The sequence below is a fragment of the Leptonotus elevatus genome, chromosome 16 (assembly GCF_054856555.1).
Source record: "Leptonotus elevatus isolate MCC_2025b chromosome 16, RoL_Lele_1.0, whole genome shotgun sequence".
NCBI classification, from domain to species: domain Eukaryota; kingdom Metazoa; phylum Chordata; class Actinopteri; order Syngnathiformes; family Syngnathidae; genus Leptonotus; species Leptonotus elevatus.
Window position 1 is genome coordinate 11,519,411 of NC_141254.1, and position 22,518 is coordinate 11,541,928.

The 22,518-nt window shown below is 40.6% G+C and overlaps 3 protein-coding genes across 6 annotated transcripts; 1 reads left to right on the forward strand and 2 right to left on the reverse strand.

The window, feature by feature from the left end:
• Positions 1 to 664: 664 nt before the first annotated feature.
• rpl23a (ribosomal protein L23a) lies at positions 665 to 2,472 on the forward strand. The gene is made up of 5 exons (XM_086098477.1): positions 665 to 704; positions 1,541 to 1,721; positions 1,900 to 2,076; positions 2,151 to 2,220; positions 2,411 to 2,472. The coding sequence occupies exons 1-5, from the start codon at positions 680 to 682 to the stop codon at positions 2,423 to 2,425; spliced, it is 468 nt and encodes a 155-aa protein (XP_085954603.1). The 5' UTR covers positions 665 to 679; the 3' UTR covers positions 2,426 to 2,472.
• Positions 2,473 to 2,508: 36 nt separating this feature from the next.
• On the reverse strand, positions 2,509 to 10,148 carry birc2 (baculoviral IAP repeat containing 2). Of its 4 annotated transcripts, none has more exons than XM_086098475.1 (13): positions 9,995 to 10,148; positions 9,044 to 9,178; positions 8,376 to 8,463; positions 6,971 to 7,254; positions 6,588 to 6,887; positions 6,235 to 6,520; positions 5,340 to 5,439; positions 5,188 to 5,266; positions 5,032 to 5,077; positions 4,178 to 4,420; positions 4,003 to 4,101; positions 3,204 to 3,359; positions 2,509 to 3,086 (listed from the first exon to the last, which is right to left on the reverse strand). In XM_086098475.1, the coding sequence occupies exons 3-13, from the start codon at positions 8,428 to 8,430 to the stop codon at positions 2,851 to 2,853; spliced, it is 1,884 nt and encodes a 627-aa protein (XP_085954601.1). In that variant the 5' UTR covers positions 8,431 to 8,463; positions 9,044 to 9,178; positions 9,995 to 10,148; the 3' UTR covers positions 2,509 to 2,850. The 4 variants fall into 4 exon arrangements, with proteins under 4 accessions (XP_085954601.1, XP_085954599.1, XP_085954598.1 ...); XM_086098473.1 differs by having other exon boundaries at positions 8,376 to 8,587; XM_086098472.1 differs by having other exon boundaries at positions 8,376 to 9,178.
• A 130-nt stretch (positions 10,149 to 10,278) lies between these two features.
• On the reverse strand, positions 10,279 to 17,823 carry LOC147160740 (transcriptional coactivator YAP1-like). Its single transcript, XM_086098476.1, has 8 exons — positions 17,601 to 17,823; positions 17,053 to 17,331; positions 16,519 to 16,715; positions 15,318 to 15,469; positions 14,248 to 14,327; positions 12,993 to 13,111; positions 12,815 to 12,921; positions 10,279 to 11,413 (listed from the first exon to the last, which is right to left on the reverse strand). Exons 2-8 carry the CDS (start codon positions 17,263 to 17,265, stop codon positions 11,244 to 11,246), a joined length of 1,038 nt encoding a protein of 345 aa, XP_085954602.1. The 5' UTR covers positions 17,266 to 17,331; positions 17,601 to 17,823; the 3' UTR covers positions 10,279 to 11,243.
• Positions 17,824 to 22,518: the final 4,695 nt, after the last annotated feature.

Consider the following 22,518-nt stretch of genomic DNA (forward strand, 5'->3'; position numbering starts at 1 on the left):
AAGACATAAGCTGTCACAGCTATTTCTCAACCCAATTAGAGAAAAATATTTATTTTTGTACAATTTCTATTATTCCAAATCAGATATTTATAGGGTGAAAAGTTGTACTTATATATAATGCTTCTATTAGCATGGTCCCTTTTTTTGTTTGTGAAACATGGAAAGCTTTACCGGAAGTTTATCTAAATTGTAGTCACAACTTAAAATAACATTTCATCCACCAAACCTAGAAAATATGTAATGAGGATTTTTAAGAAAATGTTTTGCCCATTTAATTTTGAATGTATTGTTCAAAGTGATGAAATCCAAAACATTAAGTCCACCGTGTTCATGGTCGTTCATCAGTACACTTCTAATATAATGAGCCAGGTGCCTCTTAATTGTGAAGGATATGCGCTTTGTGTCAAAGCTGTTGGCCCTGCTGGCTAAGGAGCTTTTTCTTTTACTTTTTTCTTTTTTAATAACTTATCTTATTGTGAGGTTGTTGTGTATAATGACTTGTAAGTTTACTACTGCGCTGCTTTTGTTTGCCATGTTCTCGCTTGATTTCGATTTTTTAAATAAAGTATTTGTTACACACACAAAATCCTGCGCGTGATGATGACGTCATGTTGTCGCGATACTTTCTGGCCCTTGCGTTATAGCCCTGGAAACCCCAGTCGGCCTTCCTTTCCGCAACATGGCACCGAAGGTGAAGAAGGCAGGTTCGTGTGTCTGTGCTCTTTTAATGCTTACATTTCATCTATTATGCGGCTTTTATGACCCGTCGGTGTACAAAATAAAAACACAACATACGTTTTCATGATAACCGCAACATATGCCAACTAAAGACTCTTAAATTGTGTTCAATAACGCGTGCGAGTTTACCGACGTGTGTACTCTCGTGCTCGGCTACGCTACTAGCTAACCCCCCACATCTATTTGATAAATTTGTTTCATATTTATTAATTTTTTTGTTGATTATTTACCCAGTCGTCTAACTATGTAAATATTTGGATCAAGTGTGTTATGTTTGTTGGTAGTTGTTAACCCTCATAATGGCTGCGTGTCGTGAAGTTAGCGTATTAGCTTCACGTTAAGCGTGTTAGCTTATCAATCTCGTTTTCTCAGCGCCTGTGAACGGTCGCGTGTCATTCATTTCAACTTTTCATAGGACGTCATTTATCACGTGCAGTACCTTTTAATATTTCCGATTTTTAGAACGTTGTTGCATGTTTACAAATCAAGAGGGGGAAGCGAAAAGGTCGATGTCAAATCTCTGCATGGATGATTTTTCAATCCAGTATGCTTATTTTCAAAATGTTATTAAGAAAAATATACATTTTAATTGGCAAATTTAAGAAAATTATCGAATCTTTTATTATTTTCTTCAATAGAGTAGCAAGTTGGACGAGACAGCCAAGTAACACATTTCAAGAAAATTAACTTATTTTTGTGTATGTAAATATTACTGTATTTTGATCATTTGACCAGTAATAGTATTTTCTTACTTTAGTGAAGGTGTGACGTTCTTTATTAAAACATTTTTTCCCACATCTAGCGGTCCCCGCCAAGACGGAGGCCAAATCGAAGGCCCTGAAGGCCAAGAAAGTTGTTCTCAAAGGCGTCCACAGCCAGAAAAAGAAGAAGATCAGGACTTCTCCCACCTTCCGTCGCCCCAAGACCCTCCGTCTGCGCCGGCAGCCCAAGTACCCCCGCAAGAGTGCCCCCCGCAGGAACAAGTAAGAGCCTCACCGATGGCGACATGGGTGCAAGTGATGCTTAAAAGCGATCAAAGTATGAACATGCCATGTGTCCAACTTCTATATGACTGATGCACCTACAAAATATAGATTAACTAGGGTGTGTCAAGTACGCCATTAAGATGTGGACTAATAAGATATATCCGGCGTTGTCCAGGTTGGATCACTACGCCATCATCAAGTTCCCGCTGACCACCGAGTCGGCCATGAAGAAGATTGAGGACAACAACACGCTGGTGTTCATCGTAGACGTCAAGGCCAACAAGCACCAGATCAAACACGCCGTCAGGAAACTCTACGACATCGACGTCTCTAAAGTCAACACGCTCATCAGGTGCGTGCGTTTGCGCCGCGTTTTGGCAACCGCGCCGAAAGGCCCACGTTTTAATGGCGAGGGTTTTCTTTCAGGCCCGACGGTGAGAAGAAAGCGTACGTCCGCCTGGCGCCCGACTACGACGCGTTGGACGTCGCAAACAAGGTGAGTCGGATTGTAAAGGATACAATCAAATGTGACCGTCGGTCCTGAGCGTGTGATGATAAAATAATCTGTCTGAATGTTAGTGATTGCATTTCAAAGGAACCACTGATGCCAGGACATCAACTCTTGGCATTGACAAGAAACTTTTTCTTTCCCCATCTTAATGTTTCTTCCTTTTTTTCCCCCCCAGATTGGAATCATCTAAAATGGCGGAAGAGACTTGTGGGCTAATAAATGTTTGTATAAACCAAACCTGCATATGTGCTGCTCTTTGTATTCACACACAAGTTAGAAGCATGGCATATTTATTTCTTCTGTACAAAGCACTTAAATCAACACATCTTTGTGAATTCTTAAGACTTGGCTTTTTTTTCTTCATTAAACATCGACAGTTATAAGCATTGCCGTCCGTGTGAAAAGTATCAACGCAGGATTAATTTGGGCACTCTTTTGTTACGACGAAACACCAAAAAAGGTTGCGGAGGCATCACGTTTAAGTTGAATGTGTGTTGAATCGTTGGTTGCTGCCCTGTGTGTGTGTGTAAGGGGTTTTCAAGTTCAGACTGGCTTTCCTCGAAAACAATGTGATACATTCAACAACGATTGCAAGCAAGATGGCGGCAGTGCGTCCTAGGAGAGGAAAGTGCGCACGGTGCCTTTGACCAGGCCTCTACAAATGGGACACTTGCGCAGGGACGGCGCGCACTCCTTGCACACCACCAGGTGTCCGCACGGGATGAAGACGATGTTGACCTCCTTGTCCATGCACACTTTGCACGTTCGCTCCTCCTGAAGGCGCCGCAGCTGCTCCTCCATGGGAAGACCCGACAGGTCCTGGCTGGGGGACGCCGCCTCGTTGGACTGAGCTGAAAAAATTAATAAAAATAACATCACTGGAAAACATGAGCAAGCACACCTGACACCATTTCAATTTTTTTTTTCTAGTAAGACTCTCGATCCACTGTCAATGTTTGTTTTTGTACCCATGAGCTCTCTGAGCAGGTGCACGTCATTCTTCTGGATCCAGTTGCGGAAAACTTCTGCGGCCGCGTTGCCTTTGGTGAGGACCAGCTCGATGAGACGGGCCGTCTGTTGCTGCGGCGACGTCTGCGCCTGCAGCCCGCCGTACTCTTCGGCACCTGTGCACGAAACGCATTCCGTGGAATTTACCCAATATGGTAATAGGAAAGTGAGAGCGGCAGGTTTACAGATTAGCAAGGAAGGTTACAAAAAATCTCAATGTCATACACAAACATTAAATGCTTTACTTTAATAATACCTTTAACGTAACTATCCGCTGTCAGCTAAACGATAACCTGCGGTCAAAATTAATAGTGTGATTAATGCGATAATTTTTTGTGATTAATTAATTAGTTAACACTTTGACAGCACTAGTTTCAAGTGACTTATTACCTGACAAAATATGACTGTTCTTGTAAGATATTTTTCTCAAAAAATGAACAAACTAATAAGCTTTACTGTGAAAGAAAAAAAAATACATATTTCAGATTTGTTTTTTTAAGTAGTATTTTTCATCCTTTATATGAGAAGTTGCAAACCTTATGACTACAGTTATATTTTTAATAATATTCAATAATTTAAGACTTTATTCAAACATTCTTAAATCTTAGAGTTATCATTTTTTTAGAGAATATCATTGGGGCAAAAAAAATAATTTCAAGAAAACCTATAATAGTCTTAAAGTATTTGGGGGGGGGGGTATCAAGACATAACTAACTTTTCTCTAAAAATTGCAGTGACAAGATGAAAGTGTTTACATACTGAGCACATTTTGCTCTCGTAGATGTTCCAAGACAGGCTCGACGCTCTTGAGTCGCTGCACCAGAGCCGCCTGGTGTCGCTTGACAAACGTGAAACCGTCTGGAAGAACAAAACAAACAAACGTTGCGGCAAATTCAGTTGAGAGGACGCAAAAACGGCGTTGCGAGCGGCGTACCCGACGCCATGGCCTCGGCCATCATCTCCCGCTCCTCCTCCCTCTTCTGGTCCTCGGCGCTGAGCAGGTCCAAGACCAGTTCCTGGACGGTGCGGTAGTTCTCGCCGCTGCTGAGGATCTTACTCTGCACCGTCTGCTTGACCAAGCTGCGCTCGAAGCCCATCTCCAGGGCCGACTTGATGACCGGCGTGTTCATCATCACCGCGTCCTCGCAACGCTCGTCGCCCGGGCCCAAGTGCACCACTGGGAAACGCACACATAAAAAAAAAAAAACAGACTCCATTTTGTTTCCTGGGAAATGTTTTCATGACTTCCAAAAAAAAAGTAGGACTTTTGGTTAAAAAAAAAAAGAATACTACCCCCCCCCAAAAAAAACAACAAAAACGAAATGAAATACTTAATGAAAACCAACTTATTCTCAAATGATTGACCGACTTCTTGAAAATCTTTTTTTTTTTAAACATTAGAATTCTCCCCCCTAAAAAAGCACGCTTAAAGCCTGATTTCCTTTTTTTCCCCTCCTTTTTTGAAAAGTAAAAACTTCTTTGTTTTAAAACTAAAATAAATTTAGTTTTACTTTTTACTTTTTTACCCATAACATTACACATTTTGACAAAATAACTTTTTCAATATTGGACTTTACTAAAATATACTTTAAAAAATATCTCTATAAACAAAGAAGAAAAAGAAGAAGACTATTCTTGGAGACTTCCAAACCAGTCTGAAGGAAAGAAAAATATGAAAAATGACCATTAAAATCGAAAAAAAGTACATAGTCATGTAAAAGTATGACAGAAGTACATTTGAACCTTTTTGCAGACTAAAAAATCGATTTGAAGGTAGTTCAAACTCACCTGGTGGATCCACAAATTCTCTGGAATGGTCTCCATTTGTCAGAAGCTTTTGAGAAACAAACAAACATGGGCCATGTTTATATATATATATATATATATATATATATATATAAATATATAAAAATAAATTTAACATTTTTGTGTCGTCAACCGAACCTGCTCAAAGAGTCGAGGGAAGCGCGCCTGAATCTGGTGCACAAACTCCTGACCTTTCTCCTGCAGCAAATATTCGCACCTGAGCCACAAAATTGATTAACGTCACGTTTGTCAGCACAACATTCACAGCTGTCTTGAGTTATTTCCGTTACCGTGGAAACCATTTTGCATGTTCCACCCAGGGGTCGTCTCCTGACTCCCAGCAGCGCAAACCTCCATCGCAGCAGAAGCACTTCACGTCGTCGTTGCGACCTTGGCACAGGTAAAAAATATTTTGGAAAAAATGTCTTTAAAAAAATGACAAAAGAATCACATCTGGAGAAAAAAAAGTTATATTTTCTTTTCTTTTTAAATCAGAACATTCTCATTTTTAATCACTTCTCCAGTCAAAAATTGGAAAGCATAAATTAATAAGTGCAGTTTTTTAAATAAAGTTTTTTTTTTTTTAAAGTAGCACTAAGGAGGTTTTCAACCTTAATAAAATATTTTCAGAACTCTTCTGAAGAAACATCGACTTAACACTTGAGTGGTACCTTTGCCATGGCCTGAGGGGGTCTGTATCATTTTTACTGTCACTAAGCAACTTTGAGGAGGATAGTAGGAACACTGCCACACAAAAAACTACAAATGTGCTGACTGCTTTATGGCATACGTCAAAAGCTACCCCGGATGAAAGGACAATCAAGGATCAACAGTGGACCGGATTTCACTCGCTGGAGTGACCTAAAAAAGGACGCGGTGCGCTTGTCCTCATAGGAAATGTGGTCTTCCTTCAGACATAACAATACCGCTTTGTCCATATGGCGTTGTAATTTACAAGAACAAAATAATCCTAATTTTACAAGAATGAAGGTAGAAAAATTACCCCCCCAAAAAAACTATTTCTTTTTTTTTTTAATACATTTTGAATTATGTCAGATTTTGTGGGGGGGGGGGGGGGGGTTTAGCCCCAAGAATAAAGTTTTCTTGAGGAAAAATACAAAGGCTAATCTAATTGGCCTAAATTTACACCGTCACAGGAACGGGCGACGACATTGCCTTGCTCACCAACATAGTAGAATCCCGCCCTGGCGAGCTGCTCGGGCCTGACGGGGATGCGTGTAGGCCAGTTGACGAAGGTGAGCAGCCGCTCGTCGTTCTGCCGCATGGACGGGTTGGACACGTTGTTGAGGGCGGCGGACGACAGCTGCGAGGACGACGACAACAAGGCAGGCGGCGGCGGCGGCCCCGCCAATGACACGTTGTCGGTGCGGTCGCCCCGCACCAGGCGGCAGTTGGGGTAGTGGCGCTGGTGCTCCGATGATGCGCGGTCGCCCGGCTCCCAGTTGCTCAGCTGTTGGCGATGACTTGATTAGGGAAGAAGCGTTTACATTTGGAGAGGGTCTGCCTTTTCAACGCACCTGCCCGCCGCAGCTGAAGCAGGCCACGTGGTCGCCCAGCCCCAGGAAGTAGAACCCGGCCTTGGCCAGCTCGCCGGGCGTGATGATGGACAGCGTCCACGAGTGGAACGAGTCCAGGCGGTCCTGCTCGCGCCGCATGGCCGGGTTGTGGCAAGAGGGCCGCTGGTGCGACATGTCCTCCACGCCGCGAGAGCTTAGAGGGCTGGAAGGCGGCGGCGGCCCCGAGAAGCCAATGTTCAGGTAGCCCGCCGGCTCCTCGCCTGAAACCCCCGGCGGATTCGGGGCGGCCGGGCCAGGAAGCTAGGAAAAAACACGCACAAAAATAAACACAATATACTGTCAAACAATGACTTCTTAACATTTTAACTCAGTGGGCATCTTACTGGCGCGGCGGCGGTAGCGACGCGCAGCGGCGAGAAAGCCGAGTGGGAGGAGGAGAGCAGGTTGGCGGCGGACGGCAGGCTCTGCACGAAGGAGCAGGACGGCGACAGCTTCCGGTGCTTCTCAGCGGGACAGTCGCCCGCCAGCCAGCCCTCGGCCGTCACGTTGCAGCGGAAACACTGCACGCGGTCGCCCACGCCCGTGTAGAACCAGCCGGCGCGCGCCAGGCTGCGCTCGCTGACGGCCGACGCCGGGAAGCGGGCGAAGGTGGAGATGCGGAACAGTTCTGCGGGAACGAGCGCATGTTAGAAAATCACACACAACTGGTACTTTTTTTTTTTTTCGCCCCTCTGAAATGTAAAAAAACATCCAGCTGCATAATTTTCAAATTTCAACTTAACAGCATTCTGCAAGAGAAAGAGGTTTTTAATTTTATACCCCAATTATTATTTTTTAAGATAATTTTCTCAAAAAAGTACCCTTTTTTGCAATAGTTTTGTGTATCACTGCATTTTTCTTTTTTACAAAGACAAGAAAAAAATTGTAATTCAGAGAAAATAGGTCATACTTTTGGTAATTAATAAAAATAAAATTTAAGAAACAAAATACACCTTTTTATTTATATATATGTGTTTTTTAAGAAAACTGTTTTTCTCCTTGGAAAAAAATGATGAATTTTCAAAAATATGATTTTTTAAAAAGAGTTTGAGCACAAAGTCAAAATTCTCTCTTAGAAAAAAGTTAGATTTATTGAGGTTTTTTTTTATGAAAATAAAATATAAAATAGAATTATGTTAAAATTCTCAAGACAAAATAAGCGACAAAAACATTGAGGAAAAAAAGTCTCCTTTTTTTGGGGGGGGGGGGGTTTGTGTGCTAAAACTAAGTCACATTTTTAGACATTTTTATTTGAAAATTATTTTTACCCGAGAAAAATTTGAAAAAATAATCCTAATTTTAAAGTAACAAAATAATATCTAAGAAATTAAGTATTTGAGAATAACTGGACATTTATTTTGATTCGGAGAAAACATAATTAAATAAAGAGAACAACTTTACATTTCTGTGTTGCTTTTAAATCTTACCAAAAAAAAAATACTTTTCATGACAAGAAAGTAGTATATAAAAAAAGTTGGGAGGAAAGTCAATCTTATGAGAAGTCTTATAACAGTTGTAATTGATAAGTCAATTTTTTTTTAAAGTATCTATAAATAGTATTTTGAAAAAACATTCAACTTTTACAACGATGAATACACTTTTTAAAGTCAAAATATATTTGGGAGGAAAAAAAATCAGCAAAACAGTTAAGAGTTTTTACAAGAGTAAAGTATTTCGTATTTTCATGTTCAAAAAAAAGAAAAGACAAAAACTCTTATGAAGAAAGCGAGAAAACACAAAGATGGCTACCTGAGGAGTTGTCATACTGCAGGTCAGGCGGGGCTCCGCTGCGGCAAAGGCCCATCAGAAAAGGATTGTTCTTCAGTTGAAGGAGAGTCTCCATGTTTTTGGGTGAGGGAGATGAGTATGAAGGGGGAGATGCCCCTCATGAGGGGGAGATGTTTGAGATGACTCACTCGCTCACATTCGCGCACACACAAAAAACGACAGTAAAAACGAAACTGAAGGGACAAAAAGCCAGAGCATTTATCCATCCACACCAAAATAGAATGGTTACAATGAGTGGGGGAGGGGAGGGGGGGGATCAGCCTGGATCTACGTAAGCGGTAGGTACGCACATGTTTAACTGAAAATAAACTACAATGCAGTGTTGTCAAGTTTTCTTTTTCTTTTTTTTGCCTGCAACAAACAGCAGTTTGACGGGCAATTTTTCAAAAGGAGGCTTCCAGCTGTTCATTTCAACTCCCAATTGAAGTTTGCTAGAGAACTAAACAAAACCAAGATGTCCTTACAAATTTCCTGATGTCATCAAAGCGAACACAAAACGCAAAGCGGCATAAAAGGGGAAACTAGCATCACGTGTCGTGGCAATTGTAAATCAAGGCACCACTGCATGAGATTATTTTAAGAAAAATTCACTCATGCACACATACAGACAAACTACAAACATCTCAAACCTTCTCCCCCTCCTTCAGGGCATCTCCTTTGTGGGGCCTAGCCCTCCATGATGAGAGGAAACCTCCCGGTTGGGAAAAGGAAAAATAAAAAAGCAATAAAACAGGAGCGACTCTTTTTTTTTGTCTTAACTGGACCTGAAGGAAGACAAGAAATACTCATCAATAATTAAAGAGCAGCTTTACATGAACTGACTATCACAATAGAATGTAAAATAAGTATCTCGTTATTATGCAAGATTGGGTGTGGGGAAAAAAAACTGTCATAGTAGTAGAATTGAAAATTTACAGTTTAAGATTCATAATAATAAATAAAAAACTCAGATCCTCTTTGTCTTGAAGGAAAATGAGAAATATACAAAAAGTCTCCCATTAAAAACATGTTAAGACGATATTTTATGTTAACACTATATAATTATACATTTGAGGAAAAATACAAGCGTTCAAAATCAATAAAAATACAATAGGACCATCGATTTAACCAGCTGCTTCATATAAATTGACCAAAGTGTCACATGTACACAGTTTGAAGACAATATATTCTGTCCCAACAGCAGTTAGTGTGGGGGGGGAAAAAATCAAATCTACTAAGAATTATAATCTCATTACAAAATAGTTCGTTGGTTCCTCTTTGAGATTCTGTACACAAAATCTTCCGGTTCTAGCCAACCATTAAATAATATTTGCTAAATCATCTTTTGTGATATAATTAAAGGAACGCGGACTTAGTTTTCACAGTTTATTAACACGTACAATTAAAATAAAATGAAATGAAATAAAACACTCACGTACGTTTACTGTCAAATATAAACTAGGCCGCTAACGCTACTCGCTCCCACAAGTTCACAGGGTTTATCGCATTCATGACGATATAATAGTCAGATAAGAATTTGCAGCCACATAAAGAAGAAATATTCGCGAAAAAAAAACTCCCTCGGCGGTCGGCACACTCACCAGAGAAAAATTTAATGAGTCGTCGTCGGAAAGTCCCTTCTTCGATCGATAGACGCTAGCTGCTAGCTAACTAGTTGACCCACTTCCGGGTTATGACAAAACGAAACCAACGTTCATATTTCGAAACACGTACAGCTGCCTCATTAAGCGTTCGTGGTATCTTATGATGAGCATTCCTACTTTATATTATTTTTTAATAGTTTTGTCTGTACACTTCCATTTTATTTAAGCAGTAGTTACAATTAAAATGTTTTTAAAACACACGCGCGCGCGCACACACCCTATCCGTTGTATTTATTTATTAATGTTTATTATGCATTTCAAACAATTAGTGAGAATAAAATAAATTTATATATATATATATATATATATATATATATATATATATAAAGAACATGCATAAAAAGGTACAAAACTCTGTAAATGGATAATAAAGCTCATTATGTTACATATTCATATACCGTACAGGGAGTGTCATGCACCATCCTAAGATAAATAACAAGCTAGTGCTGCACTGAGGGGATATGTATGAGCGATACACGTAAAGTCATATTAAAAACACACCGCAAAATCTACAATTAGTATGTTGCTCTATTAAAAAGTCTTCATTTGTTGTTTATTGCAATGATAAAAGGTTGTAGTGTACCTTTAAGTGTAACAACAGCGTTAAAATGGCCACCTCCTAAAATACCACACGAGAAGGCTAAAACCATAATATTAGGAACAGGTGGCAGTATTCCACTCAGTGCATTCGTTTCCTCGGCCGTTCCTAATATTTCCACCCTCTGGCGTGGCTCAATAGGGCAAGGCAAATATTAGCAACGAATGTATGAGAAACCACAATAATCTACATATTTTACATCAAATGCGTACAATTACTTCACTAGATAAAAGCTTTAATACCTTCCCTTCATTACGAATTTTTTGTTTTGTTTTTTACAGTGGACTATTTGTAGGTGTTTTGTTTCTTTCGTGCAAGGTAGCAGTTATGAATAACAAGCATAGCATGAACACGGTTCAAATGGCCTAGTGTGCCCTTATATGAGTGTCCTTCCTGACCATGTGGATTCTTCCAAAAGCCCCCAAAAAAGGAAGAATTCCAGCATTTTACCACCTGAGGTGAGATTATTTCAAGGGTGCCAGAGAGGGTAGCGTTGGGCATCTGTCACGTGTAGGCAAAATAAGTCTCTTTCATGTTAGTGTCAACAATCCACACAAATGTTCTTGAAGAGGACACAAAATGGCGTCTCTATAGCCAGGTGAGCAGGCTGTCCCTGTCCATGTGCGAGCCAGACAGGACCGTCTCCATGTCCATCAGCAGGTCCGAAGTCAGACCCTCGGGGATGCAGGGCATCAACTCCTCACTCTCGCTCATCGCAGGCATAGAGTCCTGCAAAGTCGACGACTCGCCGCACTCTCCTACGACAGGAGATGGTTTACTTTATAACCAGATAATAGCATGTTATCATTTTAGCCATTCACGTAAATTGTAATAGAGGGCAACATGTAAAATCCTCATCCACCTGACTTCGTGCTTTCTGTATTCGCTATATGTTAGCATGTTAGCATTTGATCAGGTCCAATTTTAAAATGGTACACAACGTGAAGGTACCATTAAAATCCGCCTTAGCACTTTCTACACTTTCTATGTACTAGCATACCAACTGTTAGCATGAAGCTAGAAGGAAGGTTTAATGCAAACAAACTGTCACTGAATCTTAACAAGACTAAATTTACGTTATTTGGTTAAAAAAAAAAAGTACTTAAAGAAACTATAAACATTCAAGTCAACGAATATGAATATCGAACGTGTTAGAGAACACAAGATATTGGGAATAATAATCGATGACTTGTTAACATGGAATACTCATACAAGTCAACTAAAAAAAATAAAAAATAGCTAGAAGTATATCTATTCTATTTAGAGCTCAAAATATGTTACATCAGAGTGCCCTTCAAATAATTTATTGTACACTGATCCTGCCTTACATGCTGAAATTTGGGGGAATACCCATATAAGACGCCTACGTCCTTTGATGGCACTCCAGAAAAATGCAGTAAGAATCATACACAATGCTCCTTACAATGCACATACACACGAAATATTTATTAAATCTAAATTATTGAAATTTTATGATTTAATAAACTTTAGGACTGTGCAGACAATTTATAAAGCGTCAAAAAACTACCTCCCTTATAATTAGCAAATTCGCTTCCAGGCCAGGGAATCGAAATATGACTTGAGAGGGAAACCTATTTGTACAAAGTTATGTCAGAACAACACTAAAATCATTTTCGATCTCCTGGATTTTGGAGTAACCAACACAAGGACATTGGCTGGCTTAAAAAAAAAAAAAAAGTATAAAGAACTTATATTTAACAGATACGCTGATGAAATTCGATAATATGTGCACACACGGTCAAAATGTTGGTGAAAACGCTGAACTGTAAACAAGGCTTGGTGTTCCTTTAAAAAAAATATTTTAAAAAATTAATAAAAAAAGGTAAACAAATTAAAACTAACGGAATTTTTTTTAAGTTTAAACAAAATACAAATATAATGGAAAATCCCAAACTATTATAACCCAACCGCTAACTACACTGCTACAGTCTTTATTGAGCCACACTGGGCGCTCTGGCTGTTATCTTGCTACATGTTAGCATACAAACAATTAGCATGATAGCCATTCTTATTAGTACACAACTACAAGAGCATGATTTGAAATCCTTATCAACCCGTCTTAGCGCTTTTTCCACTCAGCTTGCTGACATGCTACAGTACACCAACTGGCTATGCTACATGTTAGCATTTAGTATTACCGGTATCCATGTGATCCACAGAGGCGGCGAGCGCCAAGTCTGACGAGCGCGGCAAGCTGCCGACGCTCAGGCCGCTGTCGGTGCTCTCGTTGCGGGAGTGGGCGCCCCTGCGCGGCAACAGACAAACACGTCACATGATAAGAACAAGGTTTAGGTTGATGATGATGATGACGCTCACCCGTTCAATGTGGGTTCATAGGTCGGGGCTCGGATCCTGACATCAACAGGCGGTGCAAGTGCGTTCCTGTCATGATCCATAGCAGCCGACATTTGGTTCCTGCCTCCTCTGGTTGTGTCCTACAACACATGCAAATGACTCATTCATTCAAATACAATATACAGACTTCTTACAAAACAAAATACTTTTATATATAAAAAAAAAAAGTTGATGTCAACTGAAGCACAGCTCTTACTGGGACATTCACACGCCAAATGATTGCACTGTACACAGGCGCCTCAATTTTATTTTTTATAATTTGATTTCTTGGTGTTGAATTAAATGTTTAATGTGGTTAAAGTGTGTCTTAAGTTTAAATGATTAGAAGTAGAAAAGTGCAGTGTCATCATGTCTGTTTGTTATTCTATGATAAATAAAGTAGTCGTTAGCACACAGTGCTTTTCTGCACATTGTTGGACGTAATAATCTGGAGATGAAGCTTTACTTAAATTTTTTCGAGTGTGTTGTCTTCCACATTCTCTCCTCTCGCTGGCGCACACACACCATACGGAGATCACGATGCTACTTTCCGCTAACACTTTGTACCATTGCCATTATTCCTCGCCGCTGATTTGAATAGCATCGACCGTGTTAGCCTCAAAGCGCTAGCTATCGGCTCCTGCTCATGAATTAACAGTGAGGCGGAACGCTTGCGTTACCGCATCGCATTTCAGCCATATTTTTTCAGCTTTCATTTTTCGTTTTTAGCCGAATGCCGAAAAAACTATATTTTTCTTGTTTTCGGTGGCCAAAAATTCGGTGCATGACTAGAAATTTTGAATAAGACTGTTGACTCTTCCAAGGTGGGAAGCCTTATCTAATAGGCTACTTTTATCAGTACTTGTAGTATTAGCAGCAGTATTTGTAGTATTTGCACTTGTATTAGTAGTAGTACCAGCAGTAATAGTGGCACTTAATTGTATTTGTAGTAACAGTAGTAGTAGTAAGAGTGGTACTTGTATTTGTAGTAGCACTTAAGACAGACAGACCGATAGAACTACTGAAGTACTTTGTACTTCTTTTGCATACCACTAGAGGGAGCTTCTAAACTCGTGTGCCACAAAGCCGTGTATATAGAGTTTGGCCAACTCTGTTTCAGCAGGGTAACAAGATGGCGTCCATCATGTCATGTGACCAGCAGTTGACCAATCATTGGTCTAGCATTGCACTCAGGGATAAATAAAGTTTTCTGAATCTTGCCCAAGTGACATGATACCTGCGTGTTGAGCTGCATTTGTTGCTTGCATCGCAGTCTTTCTTTCTCCTTCCGCTGCTGTATGGCCAAGCTCAGCAGGCCTGTAACACAAAAAAAATTAAATAAAATGCAACAAAATAACTTAAGAGTAAAAACTAAATATTTATTTTAGTAATTTCCTTGAGGTTCAAGTCAACTTTTTTTGGGGGGGGGTGACCTTTCCGGTTGTGGTGATGGCAAGTGGACAAACAAGCAGCTCTGCATAACCCCCACTCCCAAATAATACTGGACTGTGGCGGCGCTACCTAGACGCGGGTGGTTATTTAGATTTTCAAAAATGACTCATTTAATATTCCAAAAATATCAGAGTCCAAATTTGTAAGTTAATAGAAAAAGTCGAAAGATAGATGAAAACGTTTTTAAAAATACTTAAAAATGTCCAAAAAGCAACAATAAAATGTCCAATGGATATAATCCGGTGTGGTGTGATGTTCGTTAACATGCACTGTTTCAACTAAATAAAATTGAGGGGGAAAAGAGGAGAAAATTACCATATAATGCACAAAAAATTAACAAAAACTCTGAACATTAATTTTTAAAAAAAGGCTGCATCGAAGCCTTCTATATGCTCTAGTGAAAAAATAAAATAAAAAATGAAATTGAAAATGGTCTAAAAAGGAAGAAGCGGGGTAAGAAAATTACCGCATGTCCATACCGTTTCATTCGTCACAATGTTCAAAATATTTTGTTATTTATTTGGCCTAAAATGGCTCTTATGACAGTAAAGGTTGCTGAGCCCTGGTCTAGATAAATTCAGTGCGTAAGAAAAGCCGTGCACATGTTTACATATCACTGGCGAAGTGATAAAACTGAGATATACACATGTATATATATTAAGGGTGTGCATCTCTCCACAAAAGGACAATTTGATACGATATGATTCAAGGATGTAACAATTAAAACACGTCTCGGTTAATCGGGATTGGGATTTCATTTGGTACGGCTGTAGCTTTTGCCATGTTCATTAATATATGCAGCAACACATAAAAACTTGATTGGCTTTATTAATTGCAATTATTTCTAATCAATACCTGCGTCTGTATTGCAGCTGGGCGTGGTGTTGGGCGTGGCCGGGTTGCTAAGGGAGTGGCTGTGGACCGGGGACGGGCCGGGGTGCGGCGGGGCGGTTGACTGGAGCTGTGTCAGGCGGGGGTCATGCCAGGTGGTGGTCTTGTCCAGGTGACTGTTGGCACGAACACACACGCACACGCACACACACGCACACAGTGCAAGTTAGAACAATGACTTGAAGGAGCGAGACTGGATTGACCAGTATGACAACATGTGTGCGTGCATGCGTGTGCGAGAAACTCACAAGTAACAACTCGTCATTTTGTTATTTGTTACAGATGTTAAATCTTGTTTCGGACAGTGTTAGGGGTTCAGCCATGGGTTTTAGGGTTTGAATTAAAATTGAGGGTTTAAACTCAGATTAAGGTTTTAAAATAAGGGGCCAATTTTGGGTTGCAATGCTGGATTGAAACAGGGTTGAGGTTTCAAATTAGGTTTTTTAAAACAGGATTCGCCTTTCAAATAATGATTAGGACTTCAATTAGGATTTCAAAATAGGATTAAGGTTCCAAAAAGGGTTTCATGCATGGGTTAAGGATTTAGAGTTTTAAAAGTAGGGTTTTAACCAAGGATTAGGTTTATACTAGGGTTGCTGTTCAAGAGTGGATTAAGGTTAGGCTTTCATGTTTCCGTTTCAAGACAGTTTTAGGTTTTCAACACAGGATTAAGGTTTCAAGACAAAGGTTGGGGTTTCAAGTTATGGTGCTTCAATTTAGAGATTCAAACAGGGATGTGGTTTCAAAGCTTTAAACACTGGATTAGGATTTCAATCTTGGGTTAGAACTTCTAAATGGGGTTTCAAGTCAAGGTTCGAATTAAAAAAAAAAGATTTAGTGCTTTACTTTAGGGTTTCAAGACAGGATTATGGTTCCAAAACAGGATTAGGGTTTCATAGTTGCATTCGTGACTGTCACTTTAAGACAGTGTTGGGGATTCAAAGTAGGGTTTCAAGCCAGGGTTGGGGTTTCAAACAGGGTTTTAATACAGGATTAGGGCTTTAAAGTTTCAAATGACTGTTGGGGTTTCAAAAACAGGATTTTGGCTTCAAAGTAGGGTTTCAAGACAGGTTTAGGGTTATAAAATGAGGTTGACTAAAGACTAGATTAGGGTTTCAAACCAGCGTTGGGGCTTCAGGGAGTGCAAGGTCACAACTGCTCGTACTTGAGGAAGTAGCGTTGTCCAGTGGGCGTCTTGGCCATCTCCCAGCCGTGCGGCAGCGGCACGTCGTCAGGGACGACGGGCAAGGCCGCCGCGTCGGGCATGTTGACGGGCATGTTGACGGGCAGCGAGGCGGGCGAGGAATGGGCACGCACGTGGTGAGGCGTAAGGGACGCGCACGCGCCGCCGTCCGAACTGGCCTGATGTGGGGGGGACATAGACAATGCAACAAACTAGGGTTTTCAATTACGGTCTCAAGAAAGGGTAAGGGTTTTAAAATAAAATTTCAGGACTGGAATAGGGTTCTTCTTGGGAGTTCAAGAGTTCCAAGACAGGGTTAGAGTTTCAATTTAGAAATTCAAAACATTATTAGGGATTCGAGTTACGTTTTCAAACCAGGGTTATGGTTTCAAGGCAAGGCTGGGGTTTTAAACGTGGAAGGGTCAGTTTTGTCAATAGGTTTACACTTGAGTGACAATGACGACCATCATCCGGGTTCTAAGGAAAGTTTGACCCAGCACCGGACTTTTTCCATACCTGTCTGGAGTGCGTGCGGGGGTCAGGCGGTTTGAAGAAGGAGTCGGGCAGCTTCCGCATCCTCATGGGCAGCGAGGCAGGCTGCTGGGCGGCCTGGCTGGGGTTCATGACGGCGCTGAACAGGGCCTCCAGTTCGCTCTGGGAGTCGCCGCGGACGTGCACCACTTGCTGGCCGGCCGGGGGCGCGCTGCCGCCGCCGCGGTGCGCGTCCATGTGGGGGCCTTTCTTTTTTCTTTTTTTTTCAGGGGGGTGGCTCACACGATTGACAACAAGAACAAGCTGCAAAATAAAAACAACACCTCGCAATTAAGAATTGGCGTGGACGTCGTGGGGGGCAAAAGTTGCCAGACAATGCGTGACGTGGTTACGTGATCCGATTGTTTACACTACTCCCCCATTTTACTCTTGTCGCCCCACAAGCCAGTCGAATTTGATCAGAACTTCACGAAAAGTTATTTAGAAACACGCAATCAAGGCGCGAGAAAGTGTGTGGGTGTGTGGGGGGGAAAAAAGTCGGAAAAAGTGCACACAACATGCCTCCCACATACCTTCACGCAGACAGTCCGTCTCCCCCACTCTCTTCGTCAAGATCCACGTTTGGGGTGGGGGGGAATTGAACTAAAACAACAACAGAATCCCAACACTCCTCAAGGAAGAAATCCACGTAGCGTGAAGTGGAACAAAGTGCGTGGAACAAATCACGACGAGAAGTCCAAACTTTTGTGCGTGAATGTGTGTGCGTGCGCGTGCACATCCACGTTCCTGTGATAGTGCGCATGGGCGGGGTAGCAGCCTTTAAAGCCGCCGCTGCACCAAACTTGTGCAGCCATTCGCTCTATAAAAACAGAACGCTTCCAATTTCTTCACAGTTCTACATAATACATCGAATTATATGTTATGAGGACATTTTGGGGGCATTTTTGACTGAAAAGCATCACGAAACCACAAGAAATATCTTGAAAAATGAACAAGCATGCCAGTGTAATTTTAGAGAGTTAACTACATTCAAGTCAAAACTTAAATGTGTTTGATTTACTTTTTTATTTTACATCCGCCCCGTTTGGGTGACAGACAGCAGACGTGTGCGCCTCCTGGTGGAAAACACGCGCACTGCAGCCCCCCCCCTCACAATTTTTTTATAATGCAGCACAATTTCCATCACACTGCTACCTATAGATATTAAATATAGGGTAAATGTGACTAAATAAAGAAATGTAGATTTATTTATTTAAATTTAATTATAAGTACTCTTCAATGTTTTATTTTTTGTATTAGGCTTAGCGGCCTAGAAAATATATATGGATGGACGTTTGTAAGATATTCCCACCGAAAAATCTCCACACACACACAAAAAAAAAGACACGTAGCTTATATAAATAAAATTGAGTTATCTTAGCCAGAAACTGAGTTAATAATAAACGTGAGAAATCAAACCTAGAGCTCACATAAACGCTGCAAACTAGCTCATGCCTGTTAGCTTACCAAGCTAGCATGCCAAAATGTGTGTATTGTGCAGGTACCTCTATCCCCCCCACCCCCTGTGTTTAATCTTTGAAAAAGCAGCATTTGAAAATGATTAATTGTGAGTTTGACGGTATTTGTAGTTTAATGCTACTTGTTTTAGTTTAGCCAACTAGCCTGATAAGACTGTAAAGAATCAAAGCTAGTTCATATACACTCCACAAATTAGCCTACAATTCATTCTCCACTCAAAAAAAAAAAAGTGGATTTAAATATCAGGGGCAGATATAACAAGTTTTTACTTATTTTTGTCCCCTTTCATTTCTTTTAATAATTTAAAGAATGCAATTAATTTGAATTTAATTGCATTGAAACATGTTAACAGTCATCTTAACTTTAGCTAGAATTAGGCTAGGCTAGGTGTTAGCCTTGCCGTTGCCTCCAGTCATTGGGCTAACGCTAAGCTAACAGCTGGGGTTCATCCACCACACTTAGCATATATAACAGGACACATGTGGTTGTGTTCCCCTGTCCCCCCGGTGTTCGTGGGGGCCCCCTAAGATGTGTGGCCCCTGTCGACTTGCACTGCACATTCCACAGCATTCTCCATCTTTCATTCTCTTGTTTTCTTTTCCAAGGAGGCGAGCGTCTCCATCTGGACTCCGGAATGTTCTGCTTCCCGTTTAAACGGAACAGTTAACGGGAGAAGTTAGTCTGACCCTGCAGGAGGTGTCTTTTCCCTCACAATGTGACGCGTGGACGTCGCGACGAGGGAGAGAGAGAGAGAGAGTGAGGTAGAGTGGAAGGGGGCTGGTGTGTTAAAATCAAGCTGCCATGTTTCCCTTTCACATCTGGTTTCCATGAGCGGGAATCACGTCTCGCTCCCGGCGAATGTACACATAGGCACAAATTGTCTGCGCAGTTTATTCGGAGTGGAAGAGTCTTTCTAGGGAATGACATCAACACAAAATAACCACAACTATAATCCAAACCCCAAATTCCTTGTGGTGCTAGGAGAAAGAAGGAAACTTGTGTAGGACAACACAACACACAACAGGAAAGGACATGACAAATGATAGAAGAGAGGACCAGGCAGGATAGGGCAGCGCAGGAATGGACAGCATGAGGCCAGACAAGACAGGACAGAAAAAAGGAAATGGACAGGACAAAAAACAGAACAGACAGGACAGGGAATTGACAGGTCTGTAGAGGACAGGACAGAAAGGGCAGGACTCCAAAAGACAAGACAGGACATGACACGTCATTAAAGCACATGAAACAGCAGGACAGGACAGGACAGGACAGGACAGTGTCCAGTAAGCGCAGTGTGTCTGTGTGCAGTTGAGCACTAATTGAGCCTGAGGAAGGTTTTCTACATCGTGAACAAGAAAGAGCCTAGCTTCCAGCACATAAAACGATTTCAAACTTGACAATGAAACTCACTTCTTCAGTTTCCACCCGGGCAGGTACGCAGGCAGTGCAGGTAAATAACCCCCCACAATTGTCTTCCTTTTGTCCTTCCTCATTTCTATGCTCACTCCTTCCCTCCATCCACCACGCAAAATTAAGTCAGTCAGCATGAAGATTTGGAGGATGTCACCCAATAACTGAATTAGAAAAAACAAACACAATAATTTGAATGGTTTTTGAATGCACATACAAGACTTATAATAACATTTTATTGGAAAAAAAAAGAAGAGACTTTGTGCTAGGGCGAGTCTTCTCCAGCAGGTGGTGCTGTTTACCATGCAGCAACAAAATGATGGGTTCATATTTCACAACGTGTTCATATATTGTGTTAAATTTATTATATTATTATATAAACGAGACTAGTATTGACATACGGGTTTGATTTAGTAGCCATCATGGGTTTATAATTTAAATTTAAGTTTAAATTCCTCTAATTTCCCCTTCAAAATACAACTTTTCTTTTCATAAAACTAATTAGTGTAGAACCTCAACAGCATTTGATTGACAGTTGGTATGTTATGTTTAGTTACACTGTTATGTTACATTAAGTTACTTTACAATAAATTAGGTTAAGTTACATTAAGTTAGGCTAGGTTAACTTACATTACATTACATTACGTTACATAATCTTACAATATGTAAGATGGTACATCCTTTATAAGTTACGGTATGTTGTTTATGATATGGTAAACTATTTTCGTCGCGTTCGCTCCCACGACGTTAGGTTTACGTTTCATTATATTACATTACATCAAACGACGTTATGTTACATTCAATTAAGTGATGTTACATTATTTCATTAGTACGGCACCCAATTCCTGTGCATTAGCTGTGTTTTGATTGCCATCAGGGTGACGGAACCCGAAAGACTTTAAGCACATGTTGAATGGTGACAACTTCCACCCGACTCTCCAGGTGTTTGCTTGCCCATTAACAATGTATATGTTTGACTTTTACAATGTTTACATTGAGAAGGGGCATACGTTTGGCTCGCAAAAACTCACGCTGCTGACGTTTGTTGCCACCTTTCCCTCACAACTCGCTTCTCCTTCGCACCACTCCTCAAATAAAGCTTGACGCCATAAAAAAGTGTAATCTTCACAAATCAGGCCCTTAAAAGGCAACCGGGTGCCACAATCTGCACATCAGAGCCCCGGAGGCCTTATCAGATGTTCTCGTGTTGATGTCATGAGGCGTTAGGTCCGCAATGAGGCAAATAAAATAAGTGGGAAACACACTCTGTTACCTGAACAATGTGCAAGTTAAAATGTCTGTGTGTGTTTGTGTGTGTGTGTGTGCAAAGAGGGAAGCCGTTTTCCCACAGTGGACAAGGATTCGTGCAGGGTGGGAGGACACAGGAAGCAAAGTCTGCTGGGAATTTGGACCCCGAGGAATCTCATCTGCTGTTCATCAGCCATCAGTCAATCCTGTGCACGCACACACACTGGAGTGCAGTTTAAAATAGCTGCACAATGGCTGAACACAAAAAGATTATCGAGGGGGATATTTTGGCCAATCAACACGTTTTCATCAATGTAACTATTGACTGAGAATAGCAGAGTGTAGACATGCGGAATGTGTACAGCAATACATTTGTGATACATAAAATGAATTATAAATGGTAAAACAACTACTTCAAGGTTACAATTTTACAGGAAGTTACTTTACATTCAAAAGCTTTCATTATAGTAAATTATGCTATTACATTGTGGTGCACTACATTTAATTTGTTTATGTCAAATGACCTTACATTACATTACATTAATTAAGTAACATTACATTAAGTTCCGGTACCTTAATTTACTCTCCAAGTTATTTTTTACACCAAGTTACGATACGATTAAGTTACGTTACACTAAGATACATTACATTAACCCTGGCTTTATTTCATTAAGTTATGCACGATTAAGTTACGTTATTCTAAAATGAATTGGTGAATTGCGTCTGCAAGGGCATCTGGTCTAAAAACTTTACCAGAAAACTTTTGAAACGACAACATTTAGTTAGATGATGATTTAGTTAGTTTAGCTTGCAGTTAGTTCCGTTACATGCTGCTACGTAACGCAATAATACGTTACGTTATGATACAGTATGCTATGCTACGTAGCTCCATGAAAATTTCACTCTTGTAAACATAGAGCTGTTACATTACGCTAAGTTACTTGACTTTATTGCATAAAGGTGGGGTATGTTCAATTTTTTACATTTAGTTATGTTAATTTACATGTATTTGAGTTTTTTTGTGTGTTTCCAAATAGGTTAGATTACGCTTCATTACGCAACAATATTAGATCCGATTCTTTTAGAAGTACTTTGAATGACACTGGATTACATAAAGAACATCAACGTTTGTCTGCCAACATAATAAATTGTCCTTGTGGAATGTAGGATCATAGGGTCGATCCACATAAGTAAAAGTAAAGCAGGACTCTGAAGGATGCATTCTTTCTCAAGGAGTCCAACAAGGCAGAGGGAGGGAGGGAGGGATGAAGGGATGAAGCAAGGGAGGAAAAAAAAAAAAGAGTCCTACTCCAC

Coding starts and splice junctions, on each gene's coding strand:
- rpl23a (XM_086098477.1), top strand. CDS start 680: ATGGCACCGAAGGTGAAGAAGGCAG. Junction 705..1,540: donor ACCGAAGGTGAAGAAGGCAG/GTTCGTGTGTCT, acceptor TCCCACATCTAG/CGGTCCCCGCCAAGACGGAG. Junction 2,077..2,150: donor AAAGTCAACACGCTCATCAG/GTGCGTGCGTTT, acceptor GTTTTCTTTCAG/GCCCGACGGTGAGAAGAAAG.
- birc2 (XM_086098473.1), bottom strand. CDS start 8,469: ATGGAGACTCTCCTTCAACTGAAGAACAATCCTTTTCTGATGGGCCTT. Junction 5,440..6,234: donor GGCGGGATTCTACTATGTTG/GTGAGCAAGGCA, acceptor ACCTGTGCCAAG/GTCGCAACGACGACGTGAAG. Junction 5,267..5,339: donor CATGCAAAATGGTTTCCACG/GTAACGGAAATA, acceptor TTTGTGGCTCAG/GTGCGAATATTTGCTGCAGG.
- LOC147160740 (XM_086098476.1), bottom strand. CDS start 17,265: ATGGACGCGCACCGCGGCGGCGGCAGCGCGCCCCCGGCCGGCCAGCAA. Junction 15,470..16,518: donor GGACAACGCTACTTCCTCAA/GTACGAGCAGTT, acceptor TCGTGCCAACAG/TCACCTGGACAAGACCACCA. Junction 12,922..12,992: donor TATGAACCCACATTGAACGG/GTGAGCGTCATC, acceptor GTTGCCGCGCAG/GGGCGCCCACTCCCGCAACG.